Raw genomic sequence first — 24,468 nt, forward strand, 5'->3', positions numbered from 1 at the left:
CTTCTTCTTTTTGATCTCTTCCTCTAACATTGCCCTGCACCCAGTCTTAGAGATCCCTCTGCTGGTTGAAAGGTCTGATGCCTCTGACCTCACTCTTCACAACACACACTTTTTTCAAATTTCGAACACATTCAATAATAAAATTAAGGTTAAGCACAAAATACCCTTACTATGAAAATAGTTAATTTAAGACTTGCAAACACTTCTGGAATTACTGAGGGAAAGTACATTTTAACATAAAAAAGTTTATGAAATGTATGCAAAGTATGAGTATTAGGCAATTTTACGGACAACGAAAATTTAAACTGCTTTACTTTTTGGCTTGCAATGAATTGTGAACATGCCCTCAGGAATTTCTGATGCATTCGGTTAATACACTAAAATATTTAAATAAAAATAATCATCCTACCTGTAAATTAGTCATGTAAGATTCTTCACAGTTCACAAGATGGCTCAACCTGGCATGTTGAGCCCGTAATTCATTCTCCCTTATCTTCTGATGTAAACTGTTAATTTGTTGCTTCTGCCTGTAATACATAAAGTCAGATTAGTTTGAGGGGGAGGGATGGGAAGCAGGAGAGGAAACCATGAATGTTGAAGATTTATGCTTCAAATCACTGTAGCAATAAAGAACAACCTAAAATGTACTTTGAGCATGTGAAAGAGAAAACTCTAGGCTCCACTTGGCCAAAGTTAGATGTTTCACCATTCTAAATCTACAGTAACCCTGGGATTTCCCATTGCAGCATATCTGAAATTAATCCAGTTTAAGGCCAGAATTGGAGGCCCACTAGGCTATGAAATACAGACTTCTGCTAAGATACATGGCCACATGTATTCCCCATTAAAGTGTATACAAAATGAGCTAAAAATTCAGTCTGGAGTGCCCAAGTGGAACTCCTGTGGAAGTGTGTCTTGAGACCACGATGAATTTGACAAACAGAGATGTCCTTTACACCAGGGGTCAGAAAAGAGGTAGAGGAGATACGCAGGAAAACCAAACTGAAAGGAAGGCATAAAATAAACAGACCTCCCTACTTTATTTTACACTCACCTTCTCCTGGTACACATGCTTTTGCTCCTCTGGTTGCAAGTCACACTTATTTCACATAACTGAAATTTACACACCAAGGGGGGAGAGGGGGCGGGCAGAAGAAAGTTAAAAAGGAAAAGCCATGACCATAAAATAAGGTTGGCAGTGTTAAACCCAAGGCCCTCCTTCTAGTTGCTTTTTCCACTTACTACTTCCTCTTCTGACTGCTTTACATATAAGCTATCATGCACTTAAGTTTACACTGCACTGGATATCAACATTGTACAAGTTAAACTATTTCATCACTTGCACCAATCTTCCCACCAATTTACACCAGAGGCATAAATTATACTACTATTTATAAAACAACTGAATTTGAACTACTATGCTTAGAGGGCCAAATACAAGCCTGGAGGCAATTTACAAGTCAGTGGTGTTACATCGGAGATATATATGTCCCAGGAAGTTCACTAACTTCTTTCCTGAGACACAGCTTCCTATGGTGGACTAGAATCAGCTTTGGCACACTGGTCTGTGAAAACTACTTGAAGGCACACAGATGCCTTGGTGGGACATTATTTAGAAACAATAAAAATTCTGCCTCTCTCTCATTCTTCGTATTTCTTCCCCGTTTCCCTCCTTTTCCCCTTGTTTTGTGGTGTTTTTGGTTGGTTTGTTTTCTATTTGGTTGGTTGGTTTTGGTTTTTTATACAAGGAGGAATTTGCAGAGGCTGCTGCTTATACATCACCTAAATTCACAAGTCTGTTTGTGACATCACAATTACATTCTGTGGAGATTATATCTGTGGTGAGAGCGGATAAGAAGCAGGAGCAGATTAATTTCTAAGGAAAGAGATCCATCTTTGTGCAAACAGCCTAAAGAAACAATTATAATGCATAACCAGAGTGGTTTCTAAATAGAATGTCTTCCAAATATTCCAAAGAAGCATCAGTAGGTTTTTAATAAAAGTGAAGTAGCAAAAAATGAAAAATAATGAAAAGTTGGTTAGGGAAAGGAACCTTTGATTAGTTAGGGAAGGAACCTCTGAAGACAAATTATGGGAGAAAAATAAAGTAAAGCCAAACACACAAAACCCAATTAAAGGGAATTTTTTTTGAAGCTGGGAAAATTCACCCAGCTGGCCATCAGCAGACCGTGTCCCAATTATTCCACATCAAAGAGGGATTTACTACTTAAAAACAAGGTGGAGAGTATATGATCTTTACTAGAAACAGAGCACACAGCACTACCATGAGAAAGATGATGAGGTCTTGATAAAATTCTGTTGTATTCTTGGTCACAATTACTAAGCATGGGCAGAACCAAGCTCAGCAAACTCATTTAGTAGGAGACCTCTTAATCTGAGGTCAGAATGGGATGATAAAAGGTGAATAGTTATTACTGTGAATGATATGTATTTTAATTTTTATTTTAATAAAATATTTTCACCAAGTCTGATTTAAATTATGTAAGTAACCATCACTTGAAGTAATTGCACTCTCTTTCTCTATTGGTTGATTATATCTCAATATTTGTTTTAAATTTGCATTCCTGAACAGATACTAACCAAACAGTTGAATTGAACATTTAAAAATATTATTGAACTTCAAAGTACACCACCCTTTTTTCTTTTTACAATCTTCACAGGAAAATAAAATGAGTCAAATTAATCCCTTGTGTAAATGACTACAGTGGAGTGAATTTGTCTCAATACTTTTCTGTTCAGCCTGCAAAGTATAGTTAGAATGATCTGCCATCCTAAAACCTTGTCAACAAAAGACATCATGGAAACATTTTCATAGATCATGCAATTCTTGTGCAACTGTCTTCCTGAAGATGAACACTCTCACAATAAACTAACTTCCGGCCATAAAAAACAAAATTATGAAAGTTGATGGCTAGTCATGAACAAAGAATGACAAACACTAAAGAAATATATTCACTATATACATATAATCCTATAAGTCTTTGGTGTTCTCTGACAATGAAAGACTTCATACCATGTGCATTTCCATTGCTGATTTTGTCATATGCTAGGATAGTTTTAATCCTTTGTTATCCAACACCTGTTACTACTAATCCACTATATAAACCATAGGCTGTGAGGTCTTTGTTTAAAAAAAAAAAAAAATCGAATAAAATTGGGTGTAAGTGGTTCAGATGATCTGACAAATATAGCCTGTGCATGGCAGTGGAAATACCATACCAGTCATCCTGCCTGTCTTCAGCTAATGATTCTAGCACTTTCAAAACTCTTTAGGCTCTTTCAAGTCTCTGCGCAGATAAACAGCAAAGTTTAAATGTACATATCAAGACTGGGAGGCCAAAAAAATTAACCAACTTTGAAACGGCTAGCTAGTTTCACCTTCCAGACAGAGCCATTATTAGAATCGGTCAACATTAATATTAATCACTTTAACAGTGTCCTCTGTCTTTATAAATGCCAAAACTAAGGCTCGTTTAAATTTGTTTTGAAATTAACAAATATTTGAAGAAAAAAATTAAATTCACGCCGCCCTCAACACTCAATGATCTTTTGCGGTCATGTTTTTTCCAAAAATTTAGCGTTTTGACATGTGAAATTAAAAAAAAAAAAATCTGCATTTTTCATCCAGCTATAGCCAAAATTTATGTCCAACTGCAATGAAAAGATTCTCTCATACAGGGCCACCATACTTTCACGAAAGATCACATCTCAAAATTCAATACTGAATATAGGAAAGCAGAAAAATACCAATAATAATACTTTTTAACAGATGGACTTTTCGTTGCTTCAACTCAGTTTCTCTATTGTCAACCAGAAGATAATTAAAAGTGTTTTTGGTTTGTTTGTTTTTTAAAATCTCAGACCTGGCTTCTTGTTGTGTATGCCAGCAGGGTTGCCTGAAGAAAAGGAGTGGCAGTAGGGTGACCAGATAGCAAGTATGAAAAATCAAAATGGGGGTGGGGCATAATAGGCGCTTATATAAGAAAAAGCCCCGAACACTGGAACTGTCCCTGTAAGATCGGGACATCTAGTCACCCTAGGTGGGAGAAAATGACTTGCATATCTCTAACGTGTCTGTTAAAAGAGCTGCATTGAAGGGAAGTAAAGATGTATTTTATATAAAACAAACACTGAGAAATGAAAAGCACCCTTTTGAGAGGGTGGATGGGTGGAGTGTGTAAAAAGGTGATACCTATAAAGAAAGCTTCATTAAAAGGAGTATTACTTTCTACTTTTGTAGCCAAATAATTGATAAAAATATAACACTCAGGTTGCTTTTCAAAAAGGTTTTAGTCTGCAAGACAACTCAAATCTTTTCACCTTTTGTTCAAGGCATAAAATTCTGATCAAGGAGCAGAAGAGAAAGCTTTGAAGCTTCTTTTTAAGAAGATGAAAGATTCTGTTGTACCCAGAATACCATACTGAATTCCCATAGAAAAATTCCACAGTGAAGCTGTTTCATTTTTTGGGGGTAAAATGAATTTTAAAATGTGTTCTCAGACGTGATCTGCTTGTTATAGTCTGATTATAGTAATATCTTTCTCTTCCCTTGATCTACTAAAAAATTTCAAATCAATATGCTGAGGATATGCTCTTTGTTCATCCCTTTACCTCCCCACTCCCCATTTAAAAAAAATGCTAACCATCATTATAAATCTCAAAGGCCACATTCTATCTTGATGTATCCTGCATGCAACTCAACTGAAGTCAAAGGGGTTACCCAATGTGTGCATCAGACTACAGTTGTTCCCACATATTAGAATCTCAAGTCCCAAATGCCACATGCAAGATCCTGATATATCTACAGTAAACCTTTATACTTTTCATGGAGAGATGGGTTCCCTTCTATTTCCATCTTTTGTAAAATTCGCATGTCTATCTCCTGTTCTCTTTTCCATTTCTTCCCAAAACAACCTTCATTTCTGCAAACCACTTTCAGGTTTTAACAATATCTGTATTCCTGTGGATCAGTGGTACCCGACAGTGGAGGGGAGGGCAATACTAGCACTGGATGTTCATATAAGACCTGGTTTTATCTAGACACATTATTATAATACATAGCCCAACACTACCAGATGCTGTTTAAAGTCTCAAGTGACTGACAAAAAACTGCATTTGAATCCAACTTAAAGAAGTAGTAGTTTACTTATTACATTGTATGCCGGTTACATAAAGAAAATATACTACTAAATTCTATACAATAGAACCATGGTTATTCAAATGTCATGAGCGACACTGAAATGTCCATGTTATCTAAAATCTTCATTGTGCAAATTTAGTCAATGCATTTAATGGATATTGAAGTAGATAACCCAATATCAGATAATAAGGTGTTTCAGAAATTGAAGATTGTATTGTACAGAGTGCTATCTTGTCTTCATTAATCTACACTAACACACAGGCCAATATTAAGACTTCTTCAAAATCTACCTTACATGCATCAAACTACATGGTAGAGGAGGATTCGTCTCAAAAGATCAGCTGCATCTCTTTATATTCGGCCAGTATTCGTGCTTTCAGCAGGCAGAACAGCCAAGAGCTGGGGCCACCAGTTCTCACGTGGGGCAGAGCTCTGGAAGCATGTTTCCCAGCTCCCACAGAACTTGGCCATCTGCAGATTGCACCGTGAGCTACAGATGTTTCTAGGCTCAGTCCAGCACTGGCAAAGTAGTTCTCGTTTACCAGGTGCCATTTACCTTTTGCCTGAAGCTCTGCTCAGTGGCATCTCTGGTAAGAGCGAGGTCATGTAGGTTCACAATGATTGGCTGGTGTTCTGTGGGAATTGGTTCTGTTCTCTAAAGGTTCTTGTACTAATGTCATCACCACAGTAACTGATGCCTCTCAGTCGTGCATTAAGTGACATGACTAACATCTCTCACGTATCATTTGCTCTCTCTCCCTGAGGGAAGAATTTTGTGCAAAGTGCTGTGTTTTATTTTGGTAGGAATTTGTTTTTAAGGGTTTTTTGTTCTTATTTTAAAGTATCCCCATGGCTATATGTTCATGTTAGCAACGGCAAGCTTAAAAAAATTGTGCCTTGCACTTGGAAAGGATGGAGGTGAGGTTTATGATGGTCTTTATTCCCAGGTATGCTCACATCCTATGCAAGAAGTAATTCACCTTATGCAGTAACAATGGTTCTTCGAGATGTGTGTCACTATGGGTGCTCCACAGAAGCTGTGTCTGCACCCCTGTGCTGCTGATCAGAGATTTTTAGTAGCAGTCTGTACTGCCCGTGCACAGGCTGCTCCCCACCAGCCACGAGACTAGTAGTGCATGTGGGCAATCCCTCCTCAGTTCCTTCTCTACTGCAGAGCTAACTAATCAAGCTCTGAGGCAGAGTGGAGGACGGCAGGTCGTGGAGCACACAAAAGGGACATACCTCTCGAAAAACCAATGTTACTGCACAAAGTGTGCAACTTCTTGTAGTGTCCCTATGGGTGCCCCACTGTAGGTGGCTCCCAAGCAGTACCCACTACTAGAGGCTAGGGCTCAGGAGTCAGTCATGTTCTGGATGATAGCACTGTGACACCAAACTTGGCATGTGCGGCTGAATCCCCCAGAATGGCACAGTGTTCTGCGAATGTATGTGCAGATGACCAGGTAGTGCTCTACATATTTTTGATATTGGGAAGCCTCTCAAGAAGGCAACTGACAAGGAGACTGACCTTAATAGAGTGTGTGCATATTGCAGGTGGGAGTGTTGCATTACGCAGTTGGTAACAGGGTTTGTTGCATCCTGAAACCCATTTGGACAGCCTTTGGGCTGAGACAGCTGTTCCCTTAAACCTATTAGCAATAAATTAGAAAATCCCTCAGACTTCTCCTAATGCCTTCATCCTATCCAGGTAGATGGCCAAAGCTCTCCTTACATCAAGCATATGGAGCATGGCTTCTTTATTATCCTGATATGGTTTGGGATAGAAGGCTGAAAGCTGAATAAACTGGTTCATATGAATTACAGAAGTCACCTTGGGAATGAATTTCAGACGTGGTCGAAGTGACCTTGTCAGGGAAGGGGGGATGCACCATCAGAGCTGCTATTTCCCCTATTTGTCTTGCTAAGGTAACGGCAATGAGGAACGCCGTTTTCATGGACAGGTATGCTAAAGAACACGTTGCCATGGGTTCAAATGGCAGTCTAGCGAGTCCTTTTAGCACCAGATTGAGATCCCACTGAGGGCAAGGAGTCTGGGCTGTGGGAAGAGGTTCACTATGCCCTTGAGGAACCTCTTCTTGGTTGGATGATAGAAGATTGCATATCCTTCCACTGGTGGAAGGTTGAGATTATAGCCAAGAGTACTTTAAGTGAGCTCACAGAGAACCCTGATTTCTTGAGGGCTAGCATGTACTCTAGGGTTATAGGTAAGGTGGATGCATCTGGGGTAATACCTTTGGGCTGGCATTACACTTGTAATCACTTCCATTTCTTCTGCAAATAGGTACGGCGTGTACTCCCTTTTCTGCTGTGTAACAACACTTCCTGCACTTCCTCTGAACAGGATGTCTCTATGTGCTGGAACCACGAAGAAGCCACGCTTTGAGCTGAAGGGCCTGTAGATTGGGATGGAGAGAGTACCCTTGTCCTGTGATGGAAGACCTGGAGTGGTCAGGAGAGTCATTGGTGGGCAAAGCACCAGCTGTAACAGGTAAAGAGGATATCATGTTTGCGTGGGTCACGTAGGAGTGATCAGTACGACAGTTGCTGTTTCCCTTTTTATTTTCAGTAGGACTTTCAATAGTACAGGGAATGGGGAAAAGGCTTATAATAGGCTTTGGTCCCACGGAAGCAGGAGCGCAACCCCCTTGGAGTGGTGGCCAATTCCCACTCTTGAACAGTGCTGTGAACATTTTCTCTTCTGGTAGGTGGTGAACAGATCCAATGTTGGAGACCCACACAATTGGAATATATTGTGGAGTGTCGTCAAATCTAACTCCCAATCGCGGTCGTGAGTGAATCTGCAGCTCAAACTGTCTGCTGTTGTATTGTATATCCCTGGTAGGCAAGCTGCTGCTATCTATACATTGTGAGCTATACACCATGTCCATAACTTCATTGCTTCCAAGCATAGGGAGTATAATGTGGCCCTTCCCTGTTGGTTTATATAATACATGCAGGCCATGTTGTCTGTCATGACCATTGGGTGTGCACCTTTCATTAGTGGTAGGAAGTGCACACATGCATTTCTGACTGCTCTGAGTCCAAGCAGATTGATGTGTAGGCACACCTCATTTGAGAGCCATTTGTCCTGAATTGTATTGCCATTGAGATGCACATCTCAGCCTACGAGGGATGCATCAGTGGTTAGGAGCCACTAATGCAGGAACAGGCAGGGCCTATAAAGCCAGGTAGGTGGCAACAGACAGGGGCGGTTGGAAAACGGTAGTCCCTCCCTGGGAAGAGGAGGGAGAAGATTTGGAGCTGGTATGCCCAGAGAGAGAAGGGGAATCAGAGTGGCAGGAAGTAGTCCAGGAAAGGAGCAGTGACGGCAGAGAGAGGAAAGCCCAGAACTGCTGAGTTAAAGGTTTGTGAACTGGAACCCGGAGAAGAGGGCAGGCCTAGGTTTCCGAGGAGGTGGAACAGAACTGAGGCAGTGAACAGGAAGACTGCCTAGGATTGCTGATGGACCGTACCCTGGATGGGGGAATGTGGAATGACCTAGCTGGAAGGCCAAGTCACCAAGGAGATGCTGAGGGTCCTTGAGTGAGAGGAGCTGCAGACCAGAGTTGGAGTAACAGCCTGCAAACTATGGAGGGGGGCCTTGGCCCTGACAGCTAATACCCAGAGTGACCAGGAGGAGGTGCCACACCAGAGGTGAGTGGTGCACCTCATGATAGATGCATACAATATTTAATATACTAGGCCAATCCATGTCTCAGTCACAGCAGCCTAACTCTACAGGGACATTGTAATTTAGAGCCAGATTCTGACAATCCTTTCACTTTATGCAGGTGCACAGGAGCTGTGTATATGTGCGAGGTAACACAGGATCTTCTCTTATGCCCCTCAAGTAAGAGCCTACCTGGAGTGCAGGGACTCTGGAAATGGCAGGGACCCTTCCTTCTCAATGCATACATCATTCCTCTTGAACCCGTCTACAAAGCAGGCCTGACATGCAAAGGGTAGCATGCCACTCCCCATGAAAATACTGAACAGCAGGCACAGTCCCCGCATCTAACAAAATGTCTGGTGTGACTCTGCCTAATAGGCATACTAGAGCCTATAGGGAATAATCTAGTCTCGTATGCCTGTTTAATTAATATGGAGAACAGTAAAGGACAGCTAGAGTTATAGAAGACACATGTGGGGGGGATGCTGATTTTGCACTTCATTTGCACCTCACCTCTTTTGCTCAAATAAAGACCTCATTGGAAAATCTCACATTAATAGCCAACATTCAATATAGCACAAAGGGCACAGCACAGCATTTTCAGAATGGAATTCATCAGGATGAGAAAGATCTTGGATTGTCTCCAGTGACCAACGACGTTAATAAACAGGCTGTTTAAGACAAAAATTCTTTCTGACTCTCTCCCAAAATGCTAGGAGGACAGAATGGACATTGATGTTGCTTTCTCACGTTCAAAACAAACCGGTCTGCTCAAGGCTGACTAACTATAGCCACACACCTTTTACATGTATACACGTATGCACATAGAGCATGTACGCAGCCCCATAACTGGTGGCGATATCCATGTAATAAATTGCATTCATCATGCACCTTTGATCAGCTCACCTGCTCTCTCACCCCCTAATCTAAATCCCGAGGGAGATGTTCTAACGTTACTAATAGTTTCAAAGAGCTGGCAGAATGGGTATTTTGTTCTTTTAAATCAGCCTCCCAAAGAAACATTTCTTTCTTCACTTTCAAACTTATGCTCCTCTGAGTCTTTTCATGGGAACATTCAGTTCTATGCCAGTGCCAGGTTTAAAGTCCAGTACCTTAGAGAACTTCAAAACTAAGGAACAGGAGCTTTATCCATCAGACAGGAATATTACCAGTTTTATAACAGATCAAATGACAACTGGAATGTCACCAGTTACTGAGAAACAGATGCATTATATTATTATTTATTGTTGTATTGGGATAGAACACAAAGGCCCCCCCATCAGGATCAAGATATACATGATAGCATAACATGGTCTCATTACTCATGAATGATAAAGCCATGAGTGAATTATGAAGGTCATTCCAAATGAGTGCCAATATCCTTTATTTCACACCATGTCTTCAAATATTCTGTATCACCTCCCTATTTCAGAGACACCATTACAGATATAAAAAAAAATGGATGCTATTTTTCATACCCCTGTGCTGGTAAAGCCAGGTTCTCTTAGGACAATGAGTGCAAATGCACAGATCACTGAGGGAGAGAAAAATGGTAAGCAATACTTTCTAGAAAGTTCTAAAAATGATGTCAAGTAAGTTTTCCAGATACAAAAGCATCATGTCTTTTAAGGACCTCCAAGAACCAAACCCCAAATCTGATCACTTGTAAGGGATGGGAGTGGAGATGGTCCTCTTACCTTAAAACTGCCATTGATTCAAACTGCTCTTTCCTGGGCCTTTGGAGAATTTAATTTTGGCATGGAGAAAGAAATACCACATTTGGAAGTTAGGAAGAAACATTTATCTGGAATGTTTTTTATTTTTTATGTGGCTGCTTTTTGAAGCTGCCTAGAAATTTGAAGTGTTAGAATAAGGCCGAAGGGAGATGGGCTAGTGGTGAGAGTGCAGGTGAGGCAGTCAAAACTGTATACAACTATTTTTTACCACATGACTTTGCTATTTATCAAATGGCTATCACTACTATAAGGGCATATAGAGAAGGTGAAAAGGGAGGAATATACACAGTTATCTGCTCCAAAAAAAGGGCTGGATTCTCCACTATGTTGTGGGAATTTTGTAGTTTTTTAAAAGAAGAGTGCAGAATCTCTGCAAGTGTGAGCAGTGCTGTTTCACTTTAGTTTTGTGCTAAAAAACTAGAGTATTTTAAAAAAGATATAGCATACTTCAAATCTAATGCCAAGTTTAAATCTAGTATGTAGCCTATGAAAACCTAGTGAAAATATAGCTTCATTTCTGTTGTATTGATATAAGTTGTAGGCACTTGTGGAAAGGTTGTGCTTACAAGATTTTTTTATTTTAAATGACAAAAATCTCCATGGAAATTTACTAGGCAAGGTACAAAACCCTCACACCCACCTTTTACCAAGATGATCCATGATAAGGAAAAAGCTAATTATATTTTACACAACTGCTCTCCAAAAATGTATTATTCCGATTGTGTGGGTGAGTAGAATTTTATAGCATGCTCCCCATGGGCCATAAATATACTGGTCTTGATCTAATGCATGTAACTCCCACTTATGTCACAGAGTTGAACATTCATATCTAGAAGAATATATGGCTCTTAATAGGCCATTCATAAATTCACTACCATCCCTTTCTCAAATCTCTGCAAAAATTACTGTTTCAAAATGCCATTTCTATGCATACAGTAATACTATAGGCCATAACCAAATACTCAAATCAAAAGAGCTACAATTAAGCACCGAATAATGGATTCCGGCAGTAACATGTACATGATCTAATTACACACAATACGATGTCAACAAATCGAGACAAAATAATTTGACAAAAGGAAAGAAAATTGATCTCATTCAACCATCTATACGAAAGCTCTAAACACAATTCAGCTAAGGTTATGAAGTCAATGATTTAGCAGCTGTTCTACAAATCTAAACATGATTATGCCCTGAGGAACAAAACTAACCTTTACATTTACCTTTCCTTAAAAAGCTGTTTGGGTGCCTCTAAGCTGTTTGGAAGAGAACACTGCAATCATTACTGAGTGCAATGTTATTTTCAGTAGCTTATGTCATATGTTCAGATATTTGGCATTTATTCACACAACCGTTACACATAATTCCTGCCAAATAAATAGTGCCAGCATTGCCTAACTTTGTATTGCAAATGCGTAGGATGTAATGGTTGGTCAAGTTCAGAACCACTCCAAATATTATAAAACCAGGTTATAATTTTGTTAAACATTTTTAACATACAAAGAAAACAGGAGCATACAGAACTCAAATGTGACATTGGCATTTACCAAATCAATACAAGAACTCGCTGCTCCCTCTAGTGTTGAAAATAAGGTGATGTCACATTTCAAAATAAAATCCTTGAGAAATAATACAATAAAATGAGAACAATCCAGGTTTGGCTATATTTTCAAGCTACTTTGGACTGTGTGCAGTAGAGCATTTAGCTTGTAAACATTACAACAGCAGCAGCATTTCTGCTTGTTGGGCAAATCCTAACATCCTTACTCAGTGCTTGATCGTTCCTCATGAATCTGTGCATGGAGGGGAAAGACCATGCACATGTCTCTCACTGGTCATGTGTGTGCACATCCATACCCTCTCATGCATTTTCCCCAGAAGAAAGGGTGGATCTAGACCGGTTTTTACTCTGTCCTCATGGTTGAATAAAAACTGATCTTAGTCTCTGATGCATTAAGAAATATTTTTTGTGAGTACAGTAGCGTTTCAAAACCCCCAAATGAAAAAAACTGCCTTTTACTCTACTTATTTATACTATTGTGTTCATATGTGCTCAGCTTTCAAGCTGATCTGTAGAAGGATGTAACTGATTGTGAACTACTCTTTAGTATATTTGCTGCTCAACAGGGTAAGTGGAATAAAAAGTGAAGCAATGTTTCCGTTTACAAATGGAAACGGGTGGGTTTCTTTACTCTACTCAAATCTTTGGCTTTCTACTGACAAAAAACTACCAAAGTGCACACTGAGCACTATTCACTGAAGTATTTTTAAGACAACTTGAAAACTACTTTAATTGCAGCTATCCAGCTTTTACTAGGTTTCAAATGCTTAAGACACAGAAAAAGATGTCTGTCCAGCTTTCCAAACCAAAGGGGTTTGTTTTTTGCTCCTTCTTAAGTAGGAGATGGCAGATTTTTTCTACAGTAAGGTAATGTTGAATGATCCAAGGTGATTTTAAATATAAAACATCCATTGTCTGCACATCATTAGGCCAAAGTGGACATGCTGTAGGTGTGGGTGGGAGTGCAAAGATGATTTCTCTCTCCCAATTCTAGATCAGTGTGTGTATGTAGGATCAATTGTTGTTCCATGTTAGAACAATGTAAGTGCAACATTTAAAAAACAACTTACTCTGTTACTAATGTGCCAAAGGCTGAAACAGTAGCCAGTGATTATGTAGCAGAGATATGTCCCAGTCATGCTCCTCTTTATCTGGCTATGTCCTGCATGTGGGCAGCAGGAAACAGGTGGGATGGATGAGAGCACCAGGCAAAAACAAAGTCAGCACTACAGCATTACTCTGATTTCCAGATAGATGGGGGAAGAGATGTTCTAAGAAAAGCTTTCGTATTAACTTGACAATACCAGCAAAACTAGTTTATCAGTTTGTTACTAACTTGATTTTTACATCAGCTCAATGTCAACCACTGTTTAAAGAGAGACCTCAACAACCATATAGGCCTCCATAAAACAATACAGCTGTCTTCCCCAAGCATCTATAATCAAAACTTAAGGTAACAAAATGAGCTTTTCCTCCCTTTCCCTAAACAGACAGCCTGCAATTTAAGGATCAACTTGAACTGTAGTCAATTTGGCAATATAGCACCAGCCCTAGCAATGCTGAGATTCTTTAAAAAAAAAAAAAAAAAAAAAAAAAAAAATACACACACACACCCCCAGTGTACACACAGCCTTCCAAAAAGGAGCTAGACGTACGGTCAGATAGGCAGAAGAATATAGGACTGTCAGGAGATCTAGGGTCTATTCCTAACTCTACCCTGGACTCCTTACGTCCCTCTTTGCCTTAGTTTCCCAACAGGCAAAATCAGGATAATTCTACCTTTGCAAGTGCTTTGAAATGTGTGGATGAAAGATTATGTATAAGAGTTAAAGATTATGAACAAAAAGGAGCCTCACTGGATATCAGATCTAGCATAAAACATCATTGATCATAAAACATGATCAATAGTGCCATATTTCTGCACTATGAAACAGGAACCTAAACTTGTTTTCTGCGTTAAAGGAGCCAACAAAGTTACATACATTTCTTGTTAGTTGTAAAAAAACAGGGTTTACATTTTTTAAAAACAGTTACAAGAAAACCTATTTTAAATACTCAACAAACTTCTCACATAATATAAGTGTTAGACTATTCTTTAACACAACCTTTAAATTATTATTTTTAAAACAAGCACTTTGCCAAAATGAAGAATGTCTACTGAAGAGGAAATCCTTCCTGCATTTTATTATTAAGCTACATGATGGTAATTCACTGTATGCTTAGCACTAGTGTTGAGTGTCTACTTAAAGCAAATAAATGTAGGGTCACTAACGTTTTTTTTTGGTGTGCCTTTAATAGCTTCTATTATGCATTCTACCACATTTAGTTGAATGAAAAGGAAACCATGTAAGAGACTTTTCTGAGAGATGCACAAGGACCTGTAGTTCCCATCATCAGTGCAAATAGAACATATAGGAAGAGAACTAAACCAAACACACTGCTATGGAGGTAAAAGTGCTGAGAGTCAGACTTTGCTATCATCATTGTAAGCGGGCCGGGGCTGTGCACCCCCCTCCCCCCCACAGTGGCTGGAGCCAGGGCTGTGAGCCCCTCGGCCTTCCCCCCTCCCCCTGCAGCTGTGCACTCTGTCTATCTTCCCCTGCAACTTCAGCCAGGCTGGGTTTGTGACCCTCCGGCAGCAGGGCTCAGGCTGACCGTCATCCCTCCCCCCATGGGGCTCCAACCCCCCCCCTCCCTACTCAACCCTCCTCTGGTTATTTTTAGTAAAAGTCACAGATAGGTCCTGGGCTCCGGTGAATTTTAATTTATTGCCCACGACCTGTCTGTGACTTTTACTAAAAATAACTGTGACAAAATCTTAACCTGAATTATTAGCGATAGACACAAACCAAACTCCAAGTATCCAAATGCTCTTCAACATTCAGATCCAAACTTCGTGACTCGGGCGCACATCTGTTCCTGGAATGTGAGCCTCATAAAACTTAGATTTTTCACTCAAAGCATATTTTCTCCCTCAGAGGTTCATTTGGCCAAACATCAAAACTTCAGAAAGTGCTACAAACCCAGAAGGTAACATTCAACTGCAGATTGCCTGCACACCGACCCAAAGCCGCACCAGACCCTGCCAGAACAACAGATGCAAAACTTGCAGACAGCTCGCCACTGCTGCAAACAACAATATCCCTCCCTCTCCACCCCCCAACAAACCTTTCAAGATCCATGGGTCCTACACATGCCTATCATAACATGTCATGTACCTCTCATCCAGGGCACTAAATGCTCCAGCAGCAACTCTGCTGAAACCAAACTCTGTCAAACCAAACAATCATTACACTCTCGAATGAACTCATTCAGGAAAATGATAAGGCAAAGAACAACCATATCATCTGTGGGTGAACACTTTTCACAAAGTGATCACTTTCTATCTGAACTATCAGTTCTCATCCTCACAACCTGCACAACACTTTCAAATGATGAGCCTGGGATCTTAAATTCATAACTTTGCTAGACACTAAAAAAATCATAGACTGAATAGAGACTTTGGATTTATGGCTTATTACAACAACCTGCAACTCAATAAAAAACCCTCCCCCCCACACTCCAGCTGCGTCCCCACTCCTTTTTCTTCTCTATGACTGGAAGGGTGTTAACAGGCCACTTTACCTTGTATGGTCCCTTGAAATGTGTGAACTATTTACACTAAACAATCTGTTCAAACCTTTTATTTAGTAGTGACACAGTTTGAGTTAGCCCATGTCTACACTACATTATGTCGATCTAATTACGTTGGCATTCAGCCACCACAGTTATTAAATCGCTTATATGCACGCACACTTGGCTCTTTGTGTCGGCGCTTCGCGTCTTCACAGGAGCGTTTGTATCAATTGTATTGTCAGTGTGGGGCACTGTGGGATAGCTCCTGAAAGCCAGTAACAGTCAGTGTAAGCAACACAGTGTTGACACTGACAGTGCATCAACCTAATTACATCAACCGTGATTCTCCGCCACTTGGGGAAGTGGTGATTCCTAAATCGGCAAAGAGAGGCACTTACGATAGCGGGAGCCAGATTTAAGTGAAAACATCTCCACAGCTAAGTCGATGCAAGGCAGCTTACACCGACCTAATCATATTGTGCAGACCAGGCCTTTAGTCTCTCAGACCCAAAGAGCTGTGTAAGCTCCAAAGCTTGTCTCTCTCACCAACAGATGTTGGTCCAATAAAAGGTATTACCTCACCCACCCTGTCTCTCTAACGTCCACTTCTGATTGTTTCATACCACAGATTACAAAAGGAAGTGTTTATCTAGACTTTTATTCCAGATTTATCACTCTCTGAGTAACTCATAGGAAGCTTTGAATGCATTTTTACCAATCGTATGCCTCTATGGTGCCAATTTCTCACATCTTTAACACCTGGGTTCAAATATATCATGGAACAATTGTAGCATCCATCCTCCTTAAATTTTTCATGAGAGGTTACAAATAATGAATTCTTGTCTTCCAAGTCACTTTCAAGGAATTGTACAGGCTGAAAAAGGAAAATTAAAGTTTTACAGCCAGCCAGTTTCTTAAAGATTTGTTTTTTGTAATCTTAGGGGCAACAGTTCTAGGCACTGGTCTCATGCGCCCTTCTCTAGACTGGTGTCAGTGAAAAGACAAATCACACTAAGTCCCTGATCCTACAAAGACACATACACGCTTAACTACACGCACTGACTAGTTTCTTTGACTAGTGCATAAGTCTTTGCAGGTCTGAGACACAAAATCCTTTGAACCAGGTCATTTTGAAAGTCAACATCTATAGTAGTTTCTATGTCAATAGTCTGATCTATTATTTAACACCACAGTTGAAGGCAAGAAAGGATTACTCACCGATCAATCACAATCTCTTTCTGTCTTAGCAACCCTTCTTTGATTTTCATAAGGGATTCCCAATTACTGAAATCCTGATAGCCTGTTCCAGGGTAACCTTGACGAGACGATCCAGTCAGAAGCTGCATTAAAAAAAATTATAGATTAGTTTCAAAGAACAGTTATTCTAAGGAATTTTTTCCATGTTCTATGAGTTTCAAGTGTAAAGTTCTTCTTTCTGAAGCATAAGACATTCTTGTATTTAGTTTTGCAGTTTCCTCAATTTTCCTTTAAGTAAAAGAATTAGGCATACAGTAAAGTTAGTATTTTTTTAAAAAGCAAAGGAACTTGGATCCAAAAGGTACCATTTTTAAAGTCATCTTAGAGTACTCAGAAAGTATTTTTAAGGAAATATCTTCTGAAACAAGAGCTGGAGGAAAAAGGCCATGGTGAGGTCAAATATGATGTGGTTAAGAAAAATATTACTGTGTGTTAATACACATTTTACACACTCATTGCAGTTTCTTTTAGCAGAATCAAAAAAATTCCTGATGGTATTAGAGCACTCAGCACTAGTTCACAAAGATACTTATGTTCCTAACTGCATCTGTAGCTGCCTAACTTCAACATTTAGGCACCACTGACACTCACAAAATCACTGCTCAGCTGCCACCTGACTCTGTAGGCACCCAGCGGTTCCCTCCGGGGTACATGCACAAAAAGCTGCCTTAGTCCTGATGCTGCCCCACAGCCAACGAGCTGCTCGGAGCCCTAGCTCAGCGTAAGCCCTGGCATTCCCCTACCTATCTCCCCAGCAGGGCCAATGCCAGCCATGCTCTGAGCATGCCCAAAATACACAAAATACAGCTGGGGGTGAGCTGCTTGGGAATTTTTGGGGCTGCGGCAATGTGCATGTTGAGAATGGGGGAAGACAGGCATAAGTGTGTGTTGTCCCAGCATACCCAATAGCCCTAGTGGCTAGGGCACTCCTATGGGAGAGGTGGGAGAGCCGGGTTTGAATTCCCACACGGTCTGCTTTGGAGCAGGGGCTGGAACCCAGGTCTCCTGCATCCCAGGTGAATGCCCTAAGTCCCAGGTTATTGAGAATTCTGGGGTGTCTCTCAATCTCTCCTAATGAAGCTGTATAATTTGTATAAATAGTTAAATATTCCCTGAAGCAGAGACTTGATCTGACTCTCCCTCATCCCAGGGAATGCCCTAACAGCCAGACTATCGAGTCAGTCTCCCACTGAGCGGCATAAGTTGCTTGCACAAGGAGTGTTCTGGCTCTTAGACTGACCAATGAGAATAAAATGTTGGCCAATTTTAGAAGTCCTTACACCTAACTCAATGTCATTTCTGTTTGTCAGTCTATCTGTAATGCGATAACTTTTGAATGTCACATCCGATAGAGTCCAAAATTTCAAGGAACGTTCTAGGCACCAATGACCAGAATCCTATTGATCTGGGTGGAAATCTGAAAACAGAAAAGGGGGCATATGAAGTCTCTGCCAGCTCTTTAGCCCACAAAGCCTAAAGCACCTCTCCAGTCCTCTATAGATCAAAGAAGTGATCCATGGCACCTATTAACACTTCGCAGCATAACAATGCTCCCATCTCCTATCTGCTCATCCTCCCAGGAGTGTAACAGGATGATATCCTGAATGACTCCTTTCCCAAAGAGAAAAAAAGAAGAATGGTGGAGGGGGCATACAGGGAGAATTCCTGATAGGCAAGGGATGTGAGGGGATTCTGGTATGAGCAGGAAGAAGTTAAGGGTTAATGAAGATTCACACAGTCTCTGCCATGGGGGATTGGGGGTGGGGGAAGACTGGAGGCCTCTGGGAGAAAGCAGCACTCAAGCCCCTGGCATAGGAGGGAAATGGAAGGCATGTGGGGAGCAAGGATGGAGGTGCACACAGAAATGCTGTTATGGGGGAGGGATGATGGATCCTGGTATGGGAGCATTGTAGGGAGTCCTGAAAAGAGGGGGATAGGAGGTTGGCACACAGGGACTTTGAGGGACAGGAATGGAAAAATGCAAGGAGCACCTGGTATGTGCAATGAGCTTAGTTTACACAAGCTACAAAGTGTGAAACTCCCTAGTCTTTAGAAAATTAACTAAAAAAAGAGGGGGGAGGGGGCACAGATTAAAGTCAGTGATTGAAAACTATATGGAAGCCTCTATATGTTTTTCTAGCTGAATATTTCATAACAAGTCCACTAAATAAATCCACTGCAAAAACAGGTTTAAAAAACAGACTTAGTACTATGCAATAAAACAAAAAACACTAAAAATCTGCTTCATACAATAAAACGACTATGTGCAGCATTGTCAGTGACATGTCAATGCCACTTGAAAACAAGCCAACACACATTTGAAAGTTAAACATATGATAAATAATTTGCCAAAAACTTGCTCTATGATGGGAATGGGATCAAAATATGTATATACAGTACTTAAGTCTATTGAGGCGACTCTCATAGACAAACTTTTTGTTATTGGAACATATCCATTCCCATAGAATGCACAATGTTTAGAGAGCATCATAATTTTATATGAAACCTATCAGACTTAAGTGTTTTTACTGGTCATTCCAAACTGACAAATTATTTTTCTATTTCTTGTATCCTTTTGGTTTTGTGCTATAAATACTTCAGTAGTGCCCAGAATAACAAAGGCTCACTTCACTCATTTAGAGCACATGGTGTTGAGTACTCCCAACAGCTTTCTAAATAGTTTGAATTGTGCGATGATAAAAAACACAGGTGGTCCAATTACATTTGAGAACTTTTGGCCCTTCAAGCCATCAAATCATGTAATGGGAATACAGTTTGTCTTTAAGAGCACATGCAGTAAAGCCAACAACACGTTCCACTTCAAACACTATCACACTCCACTGCATCTAGAGGAGATGCCAATCTGAAACACACAACATTCTTTTCCAACTGCCCTAGAAAACATGACTATTTTTGCTGGCTGGCACCTCTCCCAAGCATAACTAATTCAGATTGAAAACATCTGTTCAGTTAAAACAGATGTTTTCCATCTGAAACACGGACTGGCTTGTTTTTGAACAAGGGCTTGGGGCCTGGACCTTCTGGACCTGCCAAGCCTTCAAGTCACTGCTGAGACACAGCTAGCTGCTGGGAAAAAAAATCTTTGCTGTACTGGCTTATATGTAAATATTTATTGCTGGGACACAAATTACTGACTGATACCATCATGTTTCCTAACAGTGGGAAAAGGATTTTTATCTAGATTCCAAGATACTAATATTCAGATAATTTAACCAAATAGTATTTGAGGTCCAATTTTCAATGACGATATTAAAACCTCTTCTCCAAACTTGCTTGCACTTTTTGCCTCAGAAAGCATTCAGTAGCTCAGCACATATAGTTAGATGGGGCCAAAATGCTGAGGACCTATGTTGAAAAGAAGTTAAAATAAATGATTAAGAGATTCATCCTTGAAAGTTATTAAAATATATCAACTTCTCCTTTACAACAATCAAGTTTCCAGATGCCTATCACCATTCCTCACTACCAGCAAGAAGTCAAAAATCATCTAGTTTGAGTTAATGACACTTCTGACCAATTGGCTTGCAGTCCAATCAGCTATTTCAAAAACCCACACTTTAACAACATCGTTTAAAGAAATTATCACATAAGAGCTAATGGAACCCGTGTAGCTCTGCTGTACAAGAGTAGCAGGATTTTTCTTCATTTTGGGAAGGAGGTGGCAGTGAAGGAGATAGGAGGAAGGAGAAACCACAAAGCTGTGTGACGTGCACCTCAGCTTCACAGCAGTTCCCAGATTAATCTAAAAGGTTTAGAGGGCAGGGGGGCAAAGCCGAAAGCTCTACTACTGCACAGAGACACTTTTGTTCTCTCCTCCTGTAATGTAGGGAAGTTTTAGACCTATTTCACTGATGGGTAAAATGAAGCACAGAGAAGTTCAGAGACTTACCCAAGGTCACACAGGAAGTCAGTGACAGAACTAGGAATAGAACGCAGAAATCCTGACTTGCAGTGTCTGCGTTCTAACCACTTACTATTTCACTGTACCCAGTACCTTTGCTATACAAGGATAAGAGAGCCACCACTCAGCAACATATGAGTTGTTAAATTCTTAACGAGAAAGACCAGGGGTATGTCTACACTGCAATCCAAGGTGTGATTGTAGCTCAAGTAGACATACCTACACTGGCTTTACCAGCACTAGCGCTGCTAAAATTAACAGTGTAGATATGGTAGCATGTTCTAGCAATTCAAGTACGTACTCAGAATCCTGTGTTTGTACTGTCCGAGTTGAGGCCTGTGCCACCACTCTTCACTAATATTTCAAAACAGCACCATATAAATGTGCACTAGGGAACTTTTAATTCATACCAGCAAGACCAATTTGGGCCAGTTAATACGCAACATGAAAATCACATCCCTGTAGTGTATGCCCTGTGCAGACAAACCCTAAGGTGTGGTAAAAATCTGTTAATGCCTTTGCAAATCCAGCACACTCTGGATCAGTTTGTCCTAAATTATAACCCTATGCAAAAAATATTCAACCCTACTATGGTCAATAGTATCTAGTGGAGCTCTGCAGAGACTGCTGTTAAGGCTACTCTTCTTTCATATTTTTATTCAGTGAGGCGGAATAGGGAGTAATCAAAGATTAAAAAACAGCAACAAGAATTAATGAGATTCATCTTGGAAAAACGCAACCTAGTACAAACTGAAAAATACATATACTTAAGGTGAGGGTGTAACCTGGAAAGGAGTTATGAGAGAGATCATGGGCTAAAAGTGGACAACAAAAATTAGACACATGTTGGCAATATAACATGGCTGCAAAAAAAAAAGGTTAATGCAGTTTTGGGCTCCATACACAAAATCATCAGATTATGGAGAAGAGAGAGCAGAAGATAGCCTCTTTACATACAGCTCTGGTGTGAACCCATGTGGAATACCATGTTCAATTCTGGGCACCACATAACCAGAAAGATGCTGATCTACTGGTAGGAGTTTGGAGAAGAGCAACAAAAATGATCAGGGAGCTGAAAAGAGTGATTTATGAGGAAGGATTAAAAGAGCTAAATATCACATGCATAATTTGGAGAGACGTGACAATTTATAAATATTTCCATGGATAGAGGGAAATTATTTAATTGAAGCACGCACCATGCACAACTAAGAGTAGTGTGATGAAATTGTAGAAGGGAAAGTAGGCTAACACCAGGAAAAACCTAATGACAGTGAGACATAATAGGTAGTGCAAAAGTTTCCCAAAGGAAGTGATGGAAACCAAATCACATAGTATTTTTTTTAAAACTACTCTGGACTAAAACATTAGAGAAAATAGAGAAGAAGCCTGTCCTGGTAGAGAGATGGTGAGGATGACTTAATAGGTCTTTTTCCTTCCCAATGTCTATGATTGGGATTCCATGGGTATGGCTGAGGGCAGAATCCACCCCACTGTGTCTAATGAAGTGTCTATTTAAGGAGCAAGCACATATACTGTAAAACACACCCACTAGTAATTACAAAAGGGTCCACCTTAAAAATACATAGCCACAGTTGTGCCATATGAATGTGCATACAAGGGACTTCTGTGGAACAAAAGGCTAGAATTACAGCTGCACTAATTGGTATCCCAATTCACAGAAGTCAAAATTAGCAATGGCCATTTGGAATCTAAAGTTGCCAAAAAACAATATAGCACAAGTTTCCTTTTTCAGTTTAAAGGTTTCATTTTTTTGAGCACTAGTCTCCTATGACTGTACATAACAGATTCTACAGTGATATATTTAGAAAGTAGCACAAAAATATTGTAAGTATTCTTCCTCCCTCTTGTCCTCTCTTTGTAGTTTTTGTTTAGATTTAGTAATGATAAATAGTTGTTCTGCTTTGTAATGTTGGTAAAAATTTGCCTCTACTCTATTAAGTGGACCTATATTCTTGCATTCCATTGTATGGTTGTTTAATATTACTCAATAAAATATTTAATAAAAAAAGAAAAACTACTATTTAGGACTGTTTATGACCAACAAAGCTATTATTGCTGTTTTGTGAGCAATTCAGTAACTGACCCCCCCCCCCCAAAAAAAAAAAAAAGGTAACAATGTACACATTACTACATAGCACTGTAAAAGCAACATTTCTTCCAAAATATCCAATGCAATTTTCTTAGGTACTAGTGTTTTAACTAGACAGGAACTGGAATGGTATATTAAGCATGAGACATGATTACACACAACAATTTATTTCAGAATATGAAAGTGAAAGATGAGAACCAGGAGAGAGAAAATACAAACACATTATACAATGTAACAGGACTGAAACATACAAACTAATTTGTTTTCATTCAGATGAAATTAACTTTAACTTGCTTAGCCATACTTTATTTTCAGAATGATAACAGTGGAAGAACAGGAGACATAAAATAATTAGAAGTTTAACAGACATGGTCATCAGTAGGACTTTGAACTATTTTAATTTTTAGGTACATGAGCCAAATGAGGGGAATACTGAGGGTAATATAAACTTATCAGTCATCTGTAAGAGACTTAGCATCTCTGAACTTCAGTTTCACTGCACTAAATGCATCAATGAAAGACTGCAAGAAAGAGTTCAAAATGGGCATTTGTTTTGAGTGAGTGTAATGGTTTCAGTGGTTGTTATCGTCATGTACACTTTGTACACAGTAGGTTGTAAGGGTGCTACTAGCAGTCCTGGCTTCTGTACCAGATATGGACTGGCTACAGAGCGTCCTTCCCAGAGAAAGACCAGATGTGTATCATATAAGACACTTTAATGTACTGCCAGGAATGGCTATGGTGAGTTTAAGGAAGGTATGTCACACATGGCGCCACCTAATGGTTGATTTGCATAATACTGTTTAGCACTCAATTACAATTGTAATGCATTCAATCTTTGTGTCTGATATAGCTGGCACCTCTTATTGGACATAGCAATGCCATGAATAGCTGCATGACTACATGAGGCCAATGGACCCACTTATGTTATGGAGGGAAGTCCCAGGGGAGGGATCTTGAGATTCTTCCAAAAATGGCAACAGGGCTGGGCCCCACCTGCATGCATTTGCATGTGGTAAATGACATTGCGGTAAGCGCTTCTGAACCCAGAAGTGGCTAGAGCCAACAGGCTGCGGAGCAGGGAGTTGGGCCCAGCCCCACAGGACAGGAGCAGCCGCATGAGGTGAGTGGGGTGCAGACTCAGCCTCCTCCTCCCCTTCCCCCACCCGATTATTTTCACCTACCATTCACATCTTAATGTGTCCTTCACCGAGACAAAAGGTTGTATGTATGGGGGGTCACTGTTAGCGACATACACCCACGATAAGCAGTGCCTCAAGCCCAGTGATTGCTGTATACCACTGGTGCTACCACTGAAACTATTCAAACAAACTTGAAAGTATAAAATTAAAAACCAATAAGTACAAACTGCTAACTGATTAGTTTTCTCCTTAACTAGCTACCTACACAGAAGA

The 24,468-nt window shown here is 40.1% G+C and overlaps 1 protein-coding gene across 3 annotated transcripts in view; it reads right to left on the minus strand.

Annotated features, from left to right (window-relative positions):
* The window catches only part of CEP85L (centrosomal protein 85 like), a 153,010-nt gene that overhangs the window by 25,546 nt on the left and 102,996 nt on the right, over nt 1-24,468 (minus strand). For all 3 annotated transcript variants that reach the window (XM_067546649.1, XM_067546650.1, XM_067546651.1), the window contains 2 exons: nt 16,983-17,104; nt 410-527 (listed from right to left, as the gene is read on the minus strand). In XM_067546649.1, the coding sequence (XP_067402750.1) occupies nt 410-527; nt 16,983-17,104 (240 nt within the window). The remainder of the gene's footprint in view (nt 1-409; nt 528-16,982; nt 17,105-24,468) is intronic.

This window comes from Emydura macquarii, unplaced genomic scaffold (assembly GCF_026122565.2).
Source record: "Emydura macquarii macquarii isolate MOO-44397 ecotype Brisbane River unplaced genomic scaffold, CSIRO-AGI_Emac_v2 contig_1146, whole genome shotgun sequence".
In the NCBI taxonomy this organism is placed as follows: Eukaryota; Metazoa; Chordata; order Testudines; family Chelidae; genus Emydura; species Emydura macquarii.